The 15133-nt window shown below is 41.2% G+C and overlaps 1 protein-coding gene across 7 annotated transcripts in view; it reads right to left on the bottom strand.

Annotated features, from left to right (window-relative positions):
- The window catches only part of LOC107381406 (F-actin-monooxygenase MICAL2), a 62844-nt gene that overhangs the window by 11293 nt on the left and 36418 nt on the right, over positions 1–15133 (bottom strand). For 2 of the 7 annotated variants that reach the window (XM_054732078.2, XM_054732077.2), the window contains exons 8-23: positions 14787–15044; positions 14588–14703; positions 14364–14490; positions 14196–14286; positions 13633–13780; positions 11238–11437; positions 7953–8050; positions 7800–7862; positions 7571–7705; positions 6193–6393; positions 5800–6072; positions 4424–4531; positions 3768–3948; positions 2795–2871; positions 2624–2714; positions 1101–1161 (exon numbers count right to left, since the gene is read on the bottom strand). In XM_054732078.2, the coding sequence (XP_054588053.2) occupies positions 1103–1161; positions 2624–2714; positions 2795–2871; positions 3768–3948; positions 4424–4531; positions 5800–6072; positions 6193–6393; positions 7571–7705; positions 7800–7862; positions 7953–8050; positions 11238–11437; positions 13633–13780; positions 14196–14286; positions 14364–14490; positions 14588–14703; positions 14787–15044 (2226 nt within the window). In that variant the 3' untranslated portion in view covers positions 1101–1102. Of the gene's footprint in view, positions 1–1100; positions 1162–1815; positions 2715–2794; positions 2872–3767; positions 3949–4423; positions 4532–5799; positions 6073–6192; positions 6394–7570; positions 7706–7799; positions 7863–7952; positions 8051–11237; positions 11438–13632; positions 13781–14195; positions 14287–14363; positions 14491–14587; positions 14704–14786; positions 15045–15133 lie in introns of those variants that run through there. The other 5 variants (XM_054732072.2, XM_054732073.2, XM_054732075.2 and 2 more) reach the window with 4 other exon arrangements.

Raw genomic sequence — 15133 nt, 5'->3', positions numbered from 1 at the left:
CTTGTTGCTTGGTTGGCTGGCTGGTTGGTTGGTAAGTTGGCTGAATTGTTGATTGATTGGCTGGTTGATTGGCTGGTTGAGTGGCTGACTGGTTGGTTGGTTAGTTGGTTGATTGGCTGGCTGGCTTGTTGCTTGGTTGGCTGGCTGGTTGGTTGGTAAGTTGGCTGAATTGTTGATTGATTGGCTGGTTGATTGGCTGGTTGAGTGGCTGACTGGTTGGTTGGTTAGTTGGTTGATTGGCTGGCTGGCTTGTTGCTTGGTTGGCTGGCTGGTTGGTAAGTTGTTTGAATGGTTGACTGATTGGCTGGTTGGTTGGTTGGCTGGCCGGTTGGTTGGTTGGCTTGTTGCTTGGTTGGCTGGCTGGTAAGTTGATTGATTGATTGATTGATTGATTGATTGATTGATTGGTTGGTTGGTTGGTTGGCTAGCTAGTTGGTTAGTAGGTTAGCTAGCTAGTTGGTTAGCTGGTTGGTTGCCTGGTTGGTGGGTGATCACTTTCTTTCCACCTTTCCACATTTTGGGCTGAATATGCTCCTTACTTGTTTCCTGCTGCCCTGTCCTGATTAATTACAGCCTCTGATACTTTTATGTTTTCAGTTGTATTTGATTGGTCATTTTGACAGTACTGCTTATATTTTTGCTATCTACACAAAGATTTTAACTTTTGTCAACACATTCTTATGCCTAGATGTGAACCTGCATTTCAGTCCTTCAAACAACAACCATTCTCGCTGCACCTTAAGTACAAATCATGCATGGTTTCATTCAAAATAAGCTAAAGTTGTTATTTATTGGAGAGTCTAAATAACCTGAAGTTGCTTTTATGCTGCAAAAATATATGTCAACTGGGCTATTATTCAAACTGAAATGTTAAACTTTACTTCATTGAAATTTTGCATGAACTGATCTCACACCATGCTACATCAGCTCGTGCTCATTACTAAATCAGATCAAGGATTGATGAAGCATATGTCAGTTATGAGTTTGGTTAAAGCAAACCTATAATCTTTCTGACCCTGAAACGGCTGTCCAGTTATATCAGACACTATATCAATACGGTATTAATGGCAAAAAACCACAGTGACCATGCAGACGATCACCTTCAAAGTGTCATTTCTTCAAACCATCCATCTGTCTCACATGTTTCAAAAAAGGCGTCAGCTGAGAAAGGAGACAAACAGAGTCTGAAACTTCAAAAACAACAACTGAAGGCACAAAAGTAAAGAATATTTATGCAAAACAACACTGACATTCAAAAATGAAGAAGCCAATCTGATTTTTGCACAAATGTCCACAGTTCATTTACATGACATGTCATTATGCTGCACAAATGTATAAATTACAAATGATTTCAACCCAGTTAATGTGTGCAAAAAATATTTTTTTTAAATCTTTGGTAAAACTGTTTCCCACCTGAACGGTAAACATTTAGTTCATGCTGCACGCTGCAGTTTCAGAATACCAAAAAGCTGACAACAAAAAACACACAAAAAGGCTTTTTTCTTTTCAGTTTGAAAATGAATTGATCATTTTGAAATGTCTTAATCTAAATCTAAAGTGCTGCATGAGCATCATTAGATTGTGCATCTAAAGACAAAACAGCTGTGTGCTTCCAGTCATCGAGGTTTGATTTGCATAGAAAACAAATTCATTGCAATGTGCACACTACTAATATCATCTACAGTAAATCTGATTATAATTAACTGTAAGGTAAACAGATCAAAAACAAGAGATTGAAGTATCAGTCTCCCTTCATGTCATATTCTGATTCAACAGTAGATGGCAGCAAAATATAGCTAAACACTCCACAGCATCAGAGACTCTGGTGCCATCCATGAAAAAATTATGAGAACAATGAAAACTGTTTATAAAATCCACCAAATTTTGTCTGCAGAACTTGTCTTACTGCTTTGTGGAGATGGAAGTCTCTAAAAAATAAAGTGCATAAAGTTCTGGTGTCGTTAGTTCAGTCAGAATATCTGAGCCAGTTGCCTCAAAAGTCTCTAATCCACTGTATTAAATTTAAATTTAATAAATGTAATTTAATTTACTCGTTATAAACAAGGCACTGCAGGAAAAGAATGTTTAATTCATTATCTAATTAACTAGCTCAGTATAAAGCTTGCTGCATCGATTTGGATGTGTAACTTGCCAGTGTCTTCTCTTCAGTACATGTAACACGTTTTTTGTGTCACCATAAAAGACATCAAAAAAGGTGCTTGTGCACATTCACAAAAGGCAACATGATGCTACTGTGCCAGTGAGTGTGCGCCTCATCCACAGAACTAATAGTAAGATGGAGTAGCGCTTATTATCAACAACTAGAGGATTCTGATTTGCTCCTGCAGCCAAAGCAGCACAGGCTGCAGCAAGCTCGGCTCGTCAGGCACGGCCTCGGTGTACATCTGCAGGAGTACCTCTTGTAAAACAAACAATAGGGGTAAGCTCATGCTCAGTAGCTCATACAGCAGTGTGTAGTCATGTAAGTTGTTCCTCAGGTGGCTGGTGAGAGCCCGGGCTGCACCATGCACACGGCGGGAGAGGTACCGGGGGGCGTTGCACGCAGCACGAATCACATTCAGAGGCCAGCTCAGGCTTCTGCTTATAAACGAGGTGCAGGTACCTGCATCAGGTTCACTCTGCAGGTGTGCTGTATCGCTGGATGGGGGAGTCTTTTCATCTGCAGCTCGTCGTTCCAGAACTCGGTTACAGTTCTAACACAGGATGAAGTGGATGGAGACATTAGCTGTTTTAGTTCTTAGAGTGAAGAGAATAGAATGTACAGGGTACTCACAGCTGGTAGAGAAAAGGTCCTCTTTAGATTCGTCCCATTGTTGCGTTGATCAAAGTGGTGTTTGCAGTACAGCTTTCCTTAAAGGTTCACAAGAATGCCAGGATTCAGAACATCTCTAACTGAAGTCAAAGCTCATCTAAAGCTACAATTTGTAAGAATGACATCCTGTGGTCAAATGTGGTTACTGCACTACATTTTTTAAGCAAAAATAGTACTCTCTCACTCCCGTTCCGTGAGTTTCATGGCTGTTGCCAGTTATGGATCAGCACTAGAAAGTTCAAGATAACAAGTCATATACAGTAAGTTGAGAAGTAAATAAATACATTGTCATATTTGTTGCTAGCACTCTTGGGTGTTTTACGGTAGGGAGCACTTACTACACTTATTATGGTAGTTTGTCTCCAGCATTATAGGAAGTGTCTTGCTGTTAGCTTGTTGTTATACTTCTGACCAACTCATGAACGTAAAACGCCATGAATGACTCATTATTCACTTCACACAAACATTTTACTGTAATACTGAGTTAACTGAAAAAGTAACTTGAGATATTTTTAGAACTGACTATTTATTCATAATTCACAGTTAGCATTGTTAGCTCAACATTAGCCTCTAACATGTGTCACTCGATATTAGAGTAAAAAAAAGAGGCTGTGGCTTCTTAGGCATACAAGAACTAACTTCTGGGTCGCTCCAGTTTACTGACATCCGTTCTTTAAGCAACTCTGGAGCTTTTTGACAAATTACAAATTCCAGCGCTGCAGCATTAGCTTGCTGCAGATTCTGCAACCTCCCAGACTGTAAACTGTAACTACATTCTGCTTTCGCTTTTTTAGAATTGAAAACTTCCCAGCTGGCTGAGAATGTTTCGAAGTAACATTGCTTCCAACGTGATTGAGACATTTGAAAGTTTTGTGATTATTTCACAGTAGAATTTTTACTAATTGCAACTTTAAAAGATCTTTAGGACAAGTACCTTCTTCAGAGTTAAACGCATGTGCTCCTTGTTGCAGAGCAGACCTGCAGGTTGAACAGCGGAAACACTCCCTGTGGAAGTAGAGCCCCTCGGCACAGATTCTCTCAACCATATAAACTCGCTTTCCACAGGAGTGACACTTTTCAGACATCTGAGAAAAGGTCCTCCGTATGGAACTGCCCTGGAAATCAGAAACACGATGAACTATTACAAACCCTCAGATAAGAACTGGGGAACACTCATTTGTTTTTGTACTCTATATTTAAACTGGTGTAGTTTGAGCTCCAACATGTGGTCGTTCAGTTGGAGCTGGCTGCTTGGGTGGAGCAGAGAACCCCACAAAATGTCACCACAAAAACACACACTTCTTCACTGTGAGGGCTGCTGGGAATTTAAAGCACCGCGAGCAGAAAAGGGAGTTACAGAAAGTTCTCCAACAAAGCTCAAAGCTTTAGAATCTGAATGAAGTTCATTTGTATTTAGAATTAATGGCAGTTTTAGTGATACTCTATCAGCTGTGATCATAATAAAACAACAAACCGGGCAAAGGTGCTTATTTTTATTTTTGTTAGGATGTAGCTAAGAACACACACTCCTACTTAAAGTGAATACTGGTTATGACTAATGAAAAAAAACATCATGCTTGGATGAGTCACCTTGAGTACATCAGAACCGTCCTCGGAAAATAACCTCCTAATGTGAACGGCTTTCTCCTTTATGCTTTTTGTTTGAAACTCTCTAACTTGTTGTGTCTGAGCCTTTTTCTGTAGAACAATAGAAAAGAGATCCGTCTCATTTCCTTGTTTCAGAAGACAGATGGACTTCAAAAATACCTGTTTTATCTTATTAAAACTCCGACTGCACTGGAACACAAAGTGAAACACATCTCTGCTCTGAGGGAGAAATGAAGTCAAACGGCTAAAGTCTAATGTGGATGCACATTCAAGGGAATTTATTCAAAAATTTGCTTTGCAAGTTTTGTGATCTACTTTACTGATTACAAAATGAATGAAGACATGAACTAAAATCAATATTTGATTTATTTTCTGATAGCTATGAACATATCACAGTAACAAATAAAGTAACAACTCTGCAGTGCTCATAACAAGAAGCTAAAGAAAAAACCATCATAAACTCTCTAAGCCAGGCATGTTCAAAGTGCGGCTCGGGGACCATTTGAGGCCACTGGAGTGATTTTGTGTGGCCCCTTATTGCATTTATAAAATGCTGAATTTTATCTCTCCAACATCTTCAAGTTAAAGGTGTGGAACACTGAAAAAAAATGTTGTGATTATTTCTGAATCTAATCGGTCACTCTGAGGTTTTCATGCAGGCTGGACAAAAAAATAGTCGTTAAATGAAGGTGAACACACTGCCAACCTAAAGCTGTCACTTGGACCCATCTTGGCACACGTGGGGGAAGTCTGTTGTTTTAGCGTTCAGAATCAGCTTGCAAGGCATTCATTCCTATCAGAGACCACTGCAAATGTTTTGATTAACCCTCCCACTGTCCTAATGGGTGACCCCCCTATGAAAGTTGACCATTGAGCAGGATTGATGGTTTATCCCTTGAGGTGGCAGGGGTGAGGAGTGAGCACCACCTCACCCCTGCCACATGGACCCAAGGGATAAATCATCAATCCTGCTCAATGGTCAACTTTCCTCACAGGGTCACACCCATTAGGACAGTGGGAGGGTTTAACAAGTTTCCCACACCTTTAAGATGTTTACTAATATGCCTATTTTGAGGAGTTTGCACAAATAAAATAAAACTATTTTTGTACCTTGAAACAGAAAAATCACATTTTTGTGGTCTTAAAGAGTTTAGACACCTCTAAAACCATCACTTCTTTGCTCTGGCAACAGCTGATGTGCGACCCACTGAAAATAGTTGCAAACATACTTTATCATCAAACAAAATTGATCAAAATAACAAATTAAATGTAACTTAGGGGCCTTTAGGAGGGGGTCAGAACATGCAGCAATGATTATAGCAGAGAAGAACACAAACAAAGCAGGAGAAACTTTTCACCTCCGATACGTGTTCATCCACCTCCTTGAGGCGATGGAGAACTCTTGTCATGAAACGGATAGCTGAGTGGCAGGATGGAGGAGGAGCAGGGGGGTCTGGACTCTCAGATGGAGGCTCAGGCTTCACCTCAGCACACGTCTGATTAGCATGTCTGAGTCTCACTACTGACAACTGGAGCTGGTGCCGAGGCTGGAACTGCAACTGGGGGTTCAGCAGGATCTTTGGAGGAATGTGGACTAACTGTTCAGCCGCTTTTTTGATACTGACCTCAAACTGAAAGGGATAATACACACAAGAGCTCTAATAACTTACTTATTAATGTTCTTTGTAACCTAATAACAACTGGATGACCTTTGTTGTCATGTCTTGAATTAATTAACTAAAAAATCTTACACTGCTATGTGAACAGGAAAATCCTGATTTAAATCTCAAAATGGATTTGAGCTGAACATAGATAAAGATGTCACGATGTCTCCACCTCCAGACTACCTGAGACACTGACGGAGGTTTAGGTGGGACGGGAGGCCTGAGTTTCACAGGCGGACTCTCAGTGTGGATAAAAGCAGGGAGCAGCAGAGACGTCTCACAGTCTGACTGGGGGGTGCAGAAAATTGGAAGTTATGATGAAAAAGTACAGAAACAGAAAGAGGAACTGATTAAAAGGTAGCAGACAAGAAAATTGGGTAGAATTTTGTGACACGAAAACCACAAAAAACACTTCTGAACTGCAGCTTGCAGTGAGGAATTTATAACATCATCATGATCCACGACAAAAGATCAAATAGCTCTTTTAAAATAAAAATTAAAGGTGCCATTTGTAAGACTAACATCCTGTGGTCAAGTGTGGTTTCTGCAGTTCGTTTCTTTAAGCAGAAATAATACTCTCTCACTACCATTCTGTGAGTTTCATGGCTGTTGTTAAGGATCAGCAGAAGACTAGATGACAAGCAAAGACAAGTCAAACACAGTAAGTTGATAAATAGATAAATACATTCATATCTGAGTGTTAACACTCTGTGTTTTACGACAGGGAGCACTTACTACACTTATTATGGTAGTTTGTCTGCAGCATTAAAGCAAGTGTGGTTTGCTGTCTTGCTGTTAGCTTGCTAGTATACCGGTAGTTCTGAATTACTCATTAAAGAAAGTGAAACACCACCAATGACTCATTATTAACTTCACACATAAATTTCACTGTAATATTGAGTTGTTGGTCATTTCAAAGTAGGTTGAGATATTTTTAGAGTCGACTATTTGCTTCTAATTCACCGTTAGCATTATTAGCTCAATGTGAGCCTCTAGCCTGCTTCACTCGATATTAAACAAAAGGATGCCTTGGCTCCTTAGGGGTACAATAAATAACTTCGGGGTCGCTCTTGTTTACTGGCTTCAGTTCTTTAAACAACTGTGGGGCTTTTTGTCAACTGGTGTCAAATTACAAATGCCGGTGCTGCTGCGTTAGCTAGCTGCAGCTTTGACAAACTCACAGAGTATAAACAGTAATCATGTCCCGCCTCAATTTTTTATTTTATTTTATTTTTTTAGAAAGAAGAAAAACTGGAAAACCCCCAGCCAGTTTGGAATGAAATCTGTTTCATTCTAACATTTCTTCCAATATAATTGAGCCATTAGACTGTTTTTTTATTGTTATTATTTCGCTGTAGAATTCTTACAAATTGCACCTTTAAAAAAGGATTAAAGATGCAAATATTTTGTTAAATAAATTGCAAGATTTATCATTTAGAGTATGAGTCCATTTCTTCATTTCTACCTGTGTTTTATGGATGGTGAAGTTGTTTTTACTCTCGAACTTGGCTAGAAGCTGAGTAGCCATTGAGCGAACTTTGTTTTCTTTGGGATCCCGCTCGTCTCGCTGTGTGGAGCCATTACTTGACAGATTGGTGGCCTGATGAGAATCAGAAATAACACCAATATAATAAAAATAAAGAACAAAACCAACAAATTACTGCACTGACATGTAAAACTCTATATTAACAAACCTCCTCTAGATAGAATTTCCGCCTCCTTTTGTAAATGGAGTCCACACTGCCTGACTTCTCTTCCTGACAACAGAAAGCAAGAATGTATTAATCAAGTACAATTAAATGCTTGTTAACATGAATTAAAACAAAAATATTTAAAGATGGAGGTACCTTTGGTACCCGTTTCCTCGCCAGTGCAAGACTGAACATGTTGTTAGTTCTGACTTCCTTTGAAGGACATTCATTATTTTCATCCACTTGTCTGGATTCTGCAGGAGAATAAAACAAAATAACTTCAATTACATCAAATTACAAATGAAGAGTTGCAGTGATTGTGAAGAAGAAAGATCTATAGTAAAAAGCACTTCTGTTGAGACAGGTATGCAGTCAGGAATCCATTGGGACATTCTTCTCATGTTGCTACACGACTAACAGAACAGAACGGCACACGCTGAAAAAGTCCCATCATCTCTTTAAACACAGATGATAAAAGAGAAAGAAAGAAAGAGAGAGAGAGAGAGAGAGAGAGAGAGAGAGAGAGAGAGAGAGAGAGAGAGAGAGAGAGAGAGAGAGAGAGAGAGAGAGAGAGAGAGAGAGAGAGAGAGAGAGAGAGAGAGAGAGAGAGAGAGAGAGAGAGAGAGAGAGAGAGAGAGAGAGAGAGAGAGAGAGAGAGAGAACACCAAGAGCAGGTGTGAGGAAATGTTTCAATAATTGCTGTCTTACTACTTCCTGAAGGGCCTCTGTTCTGAGAAAAAGCTTTCTGGTCTGACAGCACCAACTGTCTTTAGATGTCTGTTGAAGACTTAGTTTTGTCCTTCTGGCTTTCATGCAAAGTGATAAATGTTCCTTTGTTGCCTGGTTTCTATTTGGCATTTATATGTTTTTAATTCATTAATTCTTATCATGCTCTGAAATTTACAGCACTCCGTTCATCCCGCTGGTTTGTGAGAAAGTGTTTTAGAAATAAAGATGATGAATTTCAACGTGATTCATGCAAATGTTATCTATAAACCATTACCTTCACATAAGGAGCCTAAGTCACTTCCGCATCATGGATCCCGGAAGAACGAAAAAATGAATGCAAGTCAATGGGGCTAAAAACGCTATTTTCTAATTCCGCTTGTTTTGTGCCAAGGATTTCACATATGATGTCCACAAATTTTAAATTCTATTCAGTTCAATTCAATTCAATAATACTTTATTAATCCCAGAGGGAAATTAGAGTTTCAGTACACACAATTCTGAGATCAGACATACATACATTGGCATAGACACTTGACGAGAATTGGTGACTGTGGTCATTCGCAACCCGAGTTGCGCTACCTTAACAGAGATCAGAGGGGTTTACATGAGGATTGGGTCAGGTGGAGGGAAAAAAAGGCACTTCAGAGTTACCCTCCACAGGGAGGGCAGCTTTGCTATGCAAAAAACACCTCAGACAGAAATGTGACAGACTTCAGACAATACACAACATAAGTGTCCACTAGGAGGGGAGGTAGGGTTGGGACTCTCTAAACATCAGTGCATGCAGCCACGATAAGCAGCGCTCGTCACCTCCGTTTGGACAGGGGAGGGAAGTTGTTGGGTTTAGAGAGCACAGTGACTCCTGGAACGATTCAACGGCCCCTCCTGCCCAGGCTGGGATAGGGAGACAGAGTTGCCATGGCGACAGCAGCATTCCACATTTCTTCTGAGGGGGAGTTATCGCTTCAGCCTCACAGGCTCAAGGGTACCAGATTCAGATAAGAACTTGTTTTGGGGCCAGACAGAGATCATTTCCTCTCTGTCTTAAAGTTCCGTTCGTCCTCAACCCCTCTCAATCCAATAATGGCGTAGTTAATCAATCCCAATCCGTGCTGACCCGTCAACTCTATCCTTGATCAAATCCACCTTCTGTGCCAGAGCCTGAATCTCAGCCAAAGTTCCAAGCTTACGATTCATCTCGACAATTATATGAGTTTGTGCGTTCACAGCGCGGTGCAATCCATCCCTGAGCTCCGGGATTGAGCCAATATTCCTCGAAAGCTCATTAATTTTCCGGTAAGCCAGGTAACCACTCAGGCCAAAAAGCAGGAAACCTGACACCAACACAACGAATATCCAGACGTCTTCAGAATCCTCTACAGACAGTTGAGAGAGGCAGATCAGGTACCACTGTTTCCAGGAGTCCATGACATGCCCAACTGGCTCTGTCCCAGAGGAGCAACCGGGAGCCCCTTCTCCCGTTCTCATCGTTGAAAAAATCTTGTCAGTCGCGTTGAGAGATCAACTGACTAGGTCCATTTTTAATAACTTCCAGTTTACAGGAAAAATGCAGAAGCGCCGTACACCCAAAGACAGACAAAGAGCCTTGGGATGAGATAGGGATTTTGATACCAAGAACGCGCTTATTTTCGAACGGGGGAACGATATTTTAGGTTTTGTGTGAAAATAAGTCCCGGACTACAAATGCACTTCACGAAAGTGATGTCATCGAACCAGACACGGAGAAAACTCAGAGAAAATGGCTGTAAGTTCAGCAAAGTTCCCACAGGAGGAAAGAACCGCCATGAATCTGGTCATGTGGTAAGTAGCAGCTACTTTGGGGAGAGGAGATTCTGTGGTGACGTCACATATGCGACGTGCCAATTTCTAGTTTGTAGTCATGCTAATTACAAACTTTTACAAGCTAATAAATCTTAAAGTATGTGACTGGCATGGTCAAAACACCCATCATTACTTTTCATTTAAATTGCAGTGCGATCCAAAATAGCGTTATTAGCCCCATTGACTTGCATTCATTTTTCCGTTCTTCTGGGGACCCATGATGCGGAAGTGACTTGAGCTCCCTATTGCATGGTTATTTTAGCAGAAAATCTTTTTTAATCCCAACCAGGCATGACCTGTGGATGCACCAGAAGTGATGATTTTTATTATCACTGGTGATATTTACATTCATAAATGTGTGATGTGATGCAAAGTTGACGGTGATATAATGTATCATAGTGGCATCCCATAGTGCATCATGCCAAAAGATTTACAACCACTAATTTACAGATGTCAATCACAGAGTGTGCATGAGCATTTGCAAACATATCTAAACTGATGCAGTGTTGGAATTTCTTATGGACAAGTTTCTAAAAAATATATAAATGAATAAACAGCACAACATGAGAATTATACATGTAAAACTGTGTTTTAGCGTAACGTGAAGCATTGCTTCAAGCCATAATCGTGGGAGTAAGGAGAGGGGCTAAAACTGTAATACACGTTTCCACCTCAAGATGGAGGCCTCTGAGAAAAAAACTCCAGATTTCCACTTTAAGTGAATCAACTGTTGGCTGTAGTCAAGCTAGCTGTTGGCTGTTTCTCCTATACAACAGGTTTTATAGCAAATATTTATAATTAACTCAGAAAAATACTGTCAAACGGCTGAATTTTCCATTTAAATTATGTTTCTCAAGCATAACGACGTACCCGATACAGGTAGAGGTGTTCCACGGAAGAGCTCGTAGAACTTGGACAGGTAGGCACTCATCCTGGTTTTATCCAGCTCCTCGCCAGCACTCAGCTCCTTCACGGACATGAACGGTCGAATCCCAAAATCATGTTCGCTGACGTCAAAAGCCAGCTGGAGGTTGGTAGTGTGGTCACCTTCATTTAACGAGTCAAAATCTCTGATGAAGGCAGGTGAGAACAGAGAACAGAGCTTCAGTAGGTGGTACCACACATTAATGTGTTTTAGTATGGCTTTCAGAGACAGCTGTATTCTTTCTTCACATAGCTCATTTTTACCTATGACCCAAATATCTTTTCAGCATCACAGGAATGTGACAGTAAGGCCTTTTGTGAAGAAATAGTTTTCCGACAAATCCTTTCACGCGCTTATTTTTTCATGTCAGGTGGCTGGCAGACAGTGAGGTCGAGATAATGTTACACAATTAGTTTGAACAGTCAAGCGCAAAAAAAAGTGTTTTACTCAAAACTTCCAATGCTGACTTTGGTTCTTCTGGGATGTTTCTACCTGCCCTGATGGAGGGCAGACACCATGAGGACTGATGTTGAGTGGAGAGCAGTAACCTAGCAGCAGCACACAAATACTGCTGTTATTCACAAGTGTTGCTGCTGAGTTTTCTCTTTTCTCTGTGAACCTGTTCCCCGTCTTTTGAGCTGACAGGTCAACATATGGAAGAATGAAAAACGGTTCCTAGAAACTTACAGGAGCGCTGGAAATTGCAGTGACTTGTGCCAAAGCGTGAAGGCAATAATTAAAGGATGAGGGGATATAATTATGTCTTTAAATGTTCAAATCTATGGTCACACTGTCTGTAAACCAGGTTTTTCCCTCAACCCTCTGGAGGCAGGCTTTGCAGATTTGCAACAGTTAAAACCTACCTACCTGGTTACTCCACGTGTATTTCATGAGCATTTTTTAACTCAGAAGTGCCTCTGAAGGACTTTGTTGTTCGTCCTTTCATCAAAACTTCTTTTGAACCTGAGAGGGTTAATGTAAGGGTTGTAGGATTGATTCTGGCTCCTGGCAGAGAATGCTGCTGTTGTGTCTTTGGGCAAGACACTTCACCCACATTGCCTCCTGGTGGTCGGAGGGACCAGTGATGCCTGCACTCAGCAGCCTCGCCTCAGTTAGTGCACCCCAGGCGACTGTGGCTACACTTCATCATCACCAGGGTATGAATGTGTGTGAATAGGTGAATGACTGATTGAGTTGTAAAGCGCATTGGGCGGTTCTAGGACTCTAGAAGGCGCTATATCAACTACTGGCCATTTACCATTTTCACCAGCTGTCTATCATTTAACTCATTCAGTGCCTTTGACGAGTAAAGTCGTCATTTTAAAGCCAACCGTTCACTGCCAATGACGACTAAAGTTGTCGTTTACATTTTTTTTTACTGTGTGGGCATCGGAACAAGCCCCCGCACCGTGAGAACAAACATCCCAGCTCTAAAGCTGATCTTCATCCACATACGTCACACGTCACATGACCAGGAAGCAGAAAATCCATGTGTTAGGAGATCGTTTTGGGCCGTTGCTGTAAAAAGGGTGAGGCGCAAACCTGAAAAGTTTCTGTCGATCACAATTCAACAATGCATTATAAAAGAACGGATAATGCTCGAAACGTGCTGATTCTTCCTGATGTAAGGGGTGAGTCTCCTCTTTGTTTTGTTAGTTTGGGCGTCGACGTTCTGTGACTCTTAGAAAAACAGTAAAAAAAAAAGGTGAGAAACGCTGGCAGCGAAGGGCTTTGCTGATCATGAAACGGCTGGCAGTGAATGAGTTAACAGTAAATTTCACCCAACAAAATGGAAAAGTGCCCCAAAGCTGCAGCTAAACAGCCAACCACATTTGGTTGCTAGGAAGAACTGGAGAATTTTTGGCCATTTGGTATCACTGAATTTATTGCCTCTGGAACGTTGGCTGATTTGTGCCCCTGCTACCGGAAAAAGCTAGCTAGCATGCTAGAAGGTGCTTTTAACCCCTCTCTCTCTCTCTCTCTCTCTCTCTCTCACTCCCTCATTCACTCACACTCTCTGTTGGTTAATAGACAGAGTTGAAATTTTAAAATTGGTTTATTTTTTCTTATTTTATATGATTATAATGTTTTGAACAGGATATCAAGTTAAGATTCTGTGTTGTATTGGTGCCACCTACTGGTTGGATTGTCCTTTGAGGTTTGCACAGATAATTAATTGAGGCACAAAGGCAGCTCAAAAAAGCAAGTTTTTTTAAGAAAGAGAGCTGTGTGAATGCAATAAATGTTCTAATACATAAGAAATGTTAATAAAACGAATTTAAATGGATAAGGAGCAGCTCTAAAGGCTGGTTTTAAAATGATCTAAGGAGTGTTACGTACATTAGCTGTGGTTTAAACCTGTGGATAAGAGCGCACAGAGCCATGCCACTCCTCCAGGAGGAAGTCAGGTCTGTGATGGACACATTCCTGTATCCTTCAGTCTGTTTCTGGCACCAGGTGAGAAGCCTGGATGGTCGGATCTCAGATTCTAAAATTAAAAAGAAGAAAGGAAGATTTTCAGAAAAACTGTCAAATTTCTTAAATTACCGCCAAAGAAGCACAGCAAGAGAAACAAGACCCACCATTCAGATTTGAAAAAACTATTCATGACCATTAATAAGGTGGACATTTGTTCTGAAGTTGTCCATGTTTGGACTCGTTTGCTGCTTTTGGTGAAAAACTAACGTTCCATTAGTCAGGAATACAGCTCGTCTTAAGAGGATGAACATACACTGATGGAGAACACATATTTCCAAACCTACAGTTGATGTGTAAAAACTTATAACTGTTTCATACATTTTTTAAAAATGCATCTTTTTACTATTCACTTCAACATCAAGTTTGGAAATGACATACATTTTTTATCTGTTTTTGCAAACTCAGTTTTTCTCGACTGCACTTGCCTCTCCTGGAGAGGTTGACGGGTCGTCGTATGGTAGCAGCACGCTCCAGAGAGCAGCACTTCAGCTCTTCGGTGATGTACAGGTGACGCACCTGAAACAGGAAGGACAAATACATACAAATACACTCCAGCTGTTCGTGAGGTTGTGTATCTTTGAGTCTGAGCTCACCTGGTGAGGCCTGACGCAGGAGGAGTTGAGGTTGGGGTATCGAGTTGCGGGGTCGATGGTATACTGATCGAAGTTCTTAGCAATGTTTTCAGGGGTTGTTTGTGGTAGCAGTCGGTAAATACTCTCCCTAAAAGAACATACACGGTAACTGTTGATGCACTTACCCGTTATTCGAGCTGTAGTAAAGACTCAGTGTTTTATTTTCCAACAGAATGCATGTGTACCTCTCTGAGAGCACCTCCAGGACCGTCCGACCTTCGGCCCAGCTCTTTACCATCCACGCCGTGTCAAAAGCAGCCAGGAAACCTCGGGCACAGCCTGTTCCCATCGGCCAGAATGGCTGCATGGAAGCAAATGTATGCAAATGTTAATTGCATGTCGGTGTCTGAGATTAAATTTGTTTATTTGATCAGTCTCCCTCACCTCTAGAAGACTGTCTCCAACCAGTGCCACCAGCAGCTGGTGTCCAAACCTCTCCCTGGCCAGAGCGGCGTTCTCTGATGCGTACATGCATGTGAAGTCAAACATCGCCACATCCGGCTGCCCGCAGTGGTTCATGGCAAAATCCAGAGTGGGAAGCTGGTAGTTGGTGCCAAAGTCAGCAGCCTCTCGGGCGTAGCTCAGAAGAGCCTCCTGGTTGACGTTCTCGCTGCTCAGCAGCATCTGGGTGTCGACGTAATCCTGATTAACCAGAAGCAGGCAGAATCATGTAAGTGTTCCGCTTTTTAAACATCAAATCCTCTCTGTTGATCTGATGAGTCAGTTGGGAG

The sequence above is a fragment of the Nothobranchius furzeri genome, chromosome 9 (genome assembly GCF_043380555.1).
Source record: "Nothobranchius furzeri strain GRZ-AD chromosome 9, NfurGRZ-RIMD1, whole genome shotgun sequence".
In the NCBI taxonomy this organism is placed as follows: Eukaryota; Metazoa; Chordata; class Actinopteri; order Cyprinodontiformes; family Nothobranchiidae; genus Nothobranchius; species Nothobranchius furzeri.
This window is presented reverse-complemented; position numbering and strand designations above follow the sequence as displayed.